We start from the raw sequence: 5,903 nt of genomic DNA on the forward strand, positions 1-5,903 counted from the left end.
CACCCCTCGAGGACGCCTTACGGCTGCCGGGCCGAGCCTTGCTAACGGGTTTCCCCCCGGGCGGCGCTAGGTGAGCTCCGGTGCGAGGAGCGGACCGCGCACTGTGAGGCGCCACCGAGCCGCTTCTCAGCTGCTTAGGGCGGGGCGCCGGCTTGAGTGACAGCAGCAGCAACTTATGGGCTTATGCTGCTCAAGAGAAACGGCGAGATCGCTGCCACCGCCCGCGCACCGTGGGTGGAGAGGGTACAGAGCGACCGCCAAGGCCCGCTGCGCTTCACCTCCCTGTTCGTGGGCTGAGAGTGCCGGAATGGGGTCCGCGATGAGTGGCCGGAGCCGCCAGCCAATAGGCGAGGCGGAGCACGCTTTTATCCCCGCCCTCGCCGCAATAAGAGACCAATGAGGGGCACGGGGCGGGGCGAGCGGGGCTAGGCGCGGGCTGGGCGCTGCTCTGCTGCCAGAGGTTTGGGAGTCGTAGTGGCGGCGGCAGCGGCGTTGGTGGCACGGAGGTGCGCGGCATGGAGGCGCTGGCGGCTTTAGCCTTGCTGCGCTGAGGGACGGGGCCGAGCGGTAGGCCGGAGGGGCAGGGCTGGGGGCGGTGGCGGTGGCGGCGGTAGCGGCGGCATGCGGTAGGGAATGCGGATGCCCGCCGCGCCGCAGTGTCGGTAGCGGCCACCGCAGCGTTGCGGGGCTGCCGAGCCCGTAAGGCCGGGCTGGGCGGGGAGCGGTTACGGTCTCGCTGCCCGCGGTTGGGGGGGTGGCGGCGGCAGCCCTAGGCCGGGTCAGGCGGGGGTAACGCTGCGTTTGTCGCCGCAGGATCGGAGCCGAGCGCGACCGTTGGACCCCGCCCGTGGTAGTGGCAGCGGCAGCGCGCTGTCACCTCGCCGCCCGGCGATGGGGAATGGACTCTCGGATCAGACGCCGATCCTGTCCAGCCTGCCTTCTTTCCAGTGCTTCCATATCGTGATCTTGGGGCTGGATTCTGCTGGGAAGACGACCGTGCTGTACAGGCTGCAGTTCAATGAGTTCGTCAACACCGTCCCCACGAAAGGATTTAATACGGAGAAAATCAAAGTAACGCTGGGCAACTCGAAAACGGTCACGTTCCACTTCTGGGATGTGGGCGGCCAGGAGAAGCTGCGGCCGCTATGGAAGTCGTACACGAGGTGTACCGATGGTATTGTGTTTGTGGTGGACTCTGTAGACGTCGAGAGAATGGAGGAGGCCAAAACGGAACTTCACAAAATCACGCGGATATCTGAAAATCAAGGAGTGCCTGTCCTTATAGTCGCTAACAAGCAGGACTTGAGAAACTCTCTCTCTCTTTCTGAAATCGAGAAGATGTTAGCGATGAGTGAGCTGAGTTCTTCGACTCCCTGGCATTTGCAGCCAACCTGTGCAATCATCGGAGATGGACTCAAAGAAGGACTGGAAAAGCTATACGATATGATAATTAAGCGAAGGAAAATGTTGAGGCAGCAGAAAAAGAAGAGATGAGTTCTGTTTTGACCTTTCTGTTTTAGAGTAGTTACGTGGTCAAAATTTGACATAAGACAGCTTCCAAACCCAGGCCTGCTTGTTTGGATGCCGTTAAGCTTAGTTACATTAAACAATCAGTTGCACAACCTTGCCTTGTGGAAGGCAGTGTGCTCATGGAACTTTTATTTTTTTTAAATAGTCTCTTCTGAGTTTATGGCTCTGCATTATTTCAGAAGCCCGAATAGATGATGTAATACTATCAGGAAATGGATGGATGGGTGGGTATGTGTGACATGGATGTCTAAATAGCCAAATATGACGAAGGTTTTCTGCTTAGTGTTGTACTCCTACATTTGAGGGTGCCTCTGCAAGCGATTTGCATTGAAGGTGTTCTGTGTTTTTGAACTTCTAATGCTCATAAGTGGAGTATTTAGGTGAACATTATACAGCTTTAAAAACATGTATGAAGCTAGTAACCCATTATTTCAAGAGGCTGTTTTTTATCTTGTTTGGGGATTTCTATGGAAGCTTGGCTACATGTGTAGGGTGTTTTTTTTTTAATTTGGCACTTTTTGAAATTGACTCATGTTCAGTTCAAATACTTGAAGCTTAAGTGCTGTGGGTTTTTCAACTGATAGAAGAGACTTTTTTGACAAGTTAAAAAATGTAAACAGCACGTTGGAGCATGGAAAAGTGATTTCCCAATATACAGCATGTTTTTCATATATAAGGTTTTTTATTTTTTAGAGGTAGTTATTCATCCTTATACATTAAATCAGACTTAAGCTAATACTCAAAATTAGTAATTTATTTTTGAATGATAAGTATTACGTCCTCGATCTATCCAATTAAAAGTAAATTAATTGCAGTAAAGAAGCTGTAAAGAACAACTTAGGCTGTTGTGGTTCTAGCAATCGCAACATGTTTGCTCTGTTAGTGACTTTTTTTGGCAATAAAAATAAATCATAATGAAGTAAAGATGAAGTTAAACTTAGCAGAGCACTTCTTGTATCTCCCCAAAATATCCCATTTTATTAAAGTGGTATTGCTATGTCACTTCAACGTATGCTTTTTTTTTTTTTTATTGTGACTCTAATTATTAAAGTATTTTGTGGTTAGGAATGTAATAATGCTTTATACACTCAAAACATTTGACACTACTGGGAGGGAGGGAGTGGGGGAAGAAGATTTTCAAGATGGGCCTGTGTTCTGCTTTAATTATGCTTTAAGCTGTTCTTGTTTACAGAGTGTGCAAACAGTGTTAACTGGGCAGGATAGTGCTTGACAGAAAAGGGAGGGTAGTTTTTCTTACTGGTACAGAGCTTCAGGTGACTCTTTAGATACTTGGTTAGCAACTAAAAGGGCTATAACAGAGCCTGGATTTTTAGGACTAACTTTAGTGGTGCTGTAAAAATTCATCAGAATGTTAGATTCTCTTTAAACTTTTGTTGGAAACATTAAATAAAAAAATAAATAAATAAAATCTATTTCCTCCTCTTAGTCAACCAGCAATGTAAAAAAAAAAAAAAAAAAAAAAAAAACCACTTTCTTACATGCTGCCATGTATCAGGAGGGTGACAGCTACAAACCTGAATGTCAATCAATATAACTTAGATATGTTTTAGGAAAAAAAAAATCAAATTTTTTAACCAGCAGCTGTTTGTCCAGGAGGTAACCAAAAATGCACTTTAGTGTCTTCAATAAATGAAAGTGACAGCTGGTTTTTTTTTTTTTTTGTTTTGTTTGTTTGTTTTATTTTATTATTTTTTTTTTAATACATCTCGGTCCTTTTTGAATAAACTGAAGTAGCTTCCAGTGGAGCTTTTGTATGTTGGTTATATATGTACCTGCACTGGTGACATTGTAAGTCACTTACTCAAGTAATGTCTATATTTATAGAAATGTGGATGACTTCTTAAACCTCAATAAACAATTCAAAACAAGTCTGTAGAGAAGGTGTCTGACTTGTGCTGCAGTGATATATTCTCCTCAACCTCTGTGCACATATTGATCCTATTAGCCATAGAACCATTTCTGTTGAAAACCAAAATCTTGTAAATGTGGTAAGGGTCAAAAATGTTCCAGTCTTATAAACTGTAGGTACCTCGTTAAAGCCTTTAAATCAGTGATGTATCAATACGCTCATAGAAGAAATATTAATTGTGCTTTCTGTAACCCTTTCTGTAGTGATGGGTCTTGCATAGTTTGAAAAAGCCTTTATATATGTGAACCTTTCTTGTGTTATGTTTGGTGTTGGACAGATAATGTTGGGCATTTATTGTGTATGCACAAGTTGTACTGATTTTTGTATAGACAAGTGCAAATATCTGAAGCTGTCCGAAGGATTCTTAAACCTTCGGTGAATTTTCTTCTCAGATTCTATGGTAAGTAGCAGAATGTGGAAAAATTGAAGTTCTGATTAGTTTTAGGCCTCTAACGACATCAAGATGCATCTCATTTAGAAACATACAAATCAAAATTTAAGTTTGAATAAGAATGTCCAAACCTATCTCACAGTTCTTTCACATCATTGATGGTTCATCAAAGTGGAGGTTGTTCACAGTGGATCTTGAGAAAGAGGTGCTTGTTCTTTAGCCCTATGAATCTAGGATGCTATTGGTATCATCTAACTAATGCTTTTCTTCCTATTATGTGCATATCACTGTTAGGTTAAGGAAGCTGGTGTGACAGGTTGGCATGATTTTTATTTATTTACTTATTTTTTTTATTTTGTACCCAGAATGCAAACTATAAGATACAAAGTAATTATTACTTCAAACGTTCATTAAATTTTTACTGGGAATAGTTGAAAAGGCACCCCACCCAAAAAAAAGCCAGTCGTATTTTGTTCTGCATATTGAACCTGCTGGTCTTTAACAGTGACAGTGTCCTTGAACTCCTGTGCGTATAATAGCTTCAGTGCATGATTTTAACTACAAAGACATGACTGATCTTTACCCAGCACTTCTGTTTGGAGGAAATGGTCAGAGAAAGTGGAGAAGGTGTGTTCTTTGAGTGACTTGCTTGTTATCGCATAGTGTTTGACGCTGGTTTTGGAAGGGGAAACAGCAAATGGGGGGTGAGTTACATTGAAGATATACCTGTATCTGTGCTAGAACTATTTGGCTGTAATATTACAGTAACTCCTGAGTAAAGTAGTCAAATATGATTGTAGTGGTACCTCCAAAATTGTGTTCTCTGTTACTATGACAGAGTTACCGGTCATGAACAAAGCAGTAATCGCAATAGAGCATTTAATACATAACTGATATGTGTCAGAAAATCTTTGAGAGAACAAGTAGATGTAATTTTGTTACAGTGCTGCGGTTGTGCTAAATGTTGCAAAAATATCCTTCAAATGATACTCTTTTCTTCAAGGTACTGGCCGTGGTAAACACCTGAAACTGCTTCTACCTCAAGAAGGCGTAGGATTGTGTTTAGGTTGGTGCAGCACTGTTAGAAACAAGCCATAAGCTCTTGTCTTAATGCTGCTGTTGTGGAATTACAAAGGTTGTTATGCCATTGCCTCAGCTGTATATAGATAGAAAAACATTTAAATTTGGCTTGTCTTCAGGGTCTGGGCTCTGTTTTCTAGCTGAATAACTGTATATTGACTTCCAACCCTTTCAACTGAAGTAAGTTGTTGGACTGAATGTGTGTTTACATTTGAAAAATACAGATATTGTTTTCCCCAGCAAGGTGATGGATGAAAAGTTTCTCTCCAAATTTTCACCTTTTGTTGAGACCCAGTTGATCCTTTCCATGTGGCAAGCAGTGCTCACCCCCTGCTCCTTGAGCTGCCTTGGTGAGATGCTCCCTGGTGCAGCCTCTAGTTCTGCAGGGGCTGCTGCCTGTGTTGTGGTGCTCACAGAATGGCAAGCAGCTGTCAGTGGCTGATGAACTCATCTGGCTCCCAACAAGGCTGTGTGAAGGCAGCTGCCTATGTCTTGGGTCAGTTGTTTACAAAAGAGCAGGGTGTTAATTAGCAGCAGGCTGAAACTTTGCTGAAGAGAGTGCAATTCGTGGCTTCTAAGGAGGATCTGATGCTGCATTGATTCTATAAAGAAGGAATTCATACAGCACAGTGGGTATAATGTAGGCAGTCTGAGTATGCCATGTATAGGTAGATTGCAGGCTTAGTTCAGGGAGGTTAGTAATGCCTGCTCATAATGCATGTTCCTTTGGCTTGTTTTGAGAGGGAAATCTAGGAATGGCTGAGTGCTTTTTGGAGCATTGTTGTTACTGTGATGTGACTCATCTGAGATGATCACAACTCATGGCCATGCTCTGGGAGCCAGCAGCCTCATGTTCCTGAGCCCAAGTCACTGCTGTTGCTGCAGGAAGGGATGTCTGGGGAGCTGTGGATAATATGGTCTTGTGTGCATTTAGTCTGGGTGATGAGGAAAGCATTTTGTTAGACTCCTGAC

The 5,903-nt window shown here is 43.7% G+C and overlaps 1 protein-coding gene across 2 annotated transcripts; it reads left to right on the forward strand.

Moving 5' to 3' along the window:
- Window positions 1-443: 443 nt before the first annotated feature.
- Window positions 444-3,419, forward strand: ARL4A (ADP ribosylation factor like GTPase 4A). 2 transcript variants are annotated; one of them, XM_052695411.1, is made up of 2 exons: window positions 444-567; window positions 814-3,419. In XM_052695411.1, exon 2 carries the CDS (start codon window positions 892-894, stop codon window positions 1,492-1,494), a length of 603 nt encoding a protein of 200 aa, XP_052551371.1. In that variant the 5' UTR covers window positions 444-567; window positions 814-891; the 3' UTR covers window positions 1,495-3,419. The 2 variants fall into 2 exon arrangements, with proteins under 2 accessions (XP_052551371.1, XP_052551372.1); XM_052695412.1 differs by having other exon boundaries at window positions 444-506.
- The last annotated feature ends 2,484 nt before the right edge of the window (window positions 3,420-5,903 follow it).

This window comes from Tympanuchus pallidicinctus, unplaced genomic scaffold (assembly GCF_026119805.1).
Source record: "Tympanuchus pallidicinctus isolate F22 unplaced genomic scaffold, pur_lepc_1.0 scaffold3, whole genome shotgun sequence".
Lineage (NCBI taxonomy): Eukaryota > Metazoa > Chordata > Aves > Galliformes > Phasianidae > Tympanuchus > Tympanuchus pallidicinctus.

Excerpts from the sequence above, each read along its gene's own strand:
- ARL4A (XM_052695411.1), top strand. The coding sequence starts at position 892 with ATGGGGAATGGACTCTCGGATCAGACGCCGATCCTGTCCAGCCTGCCT.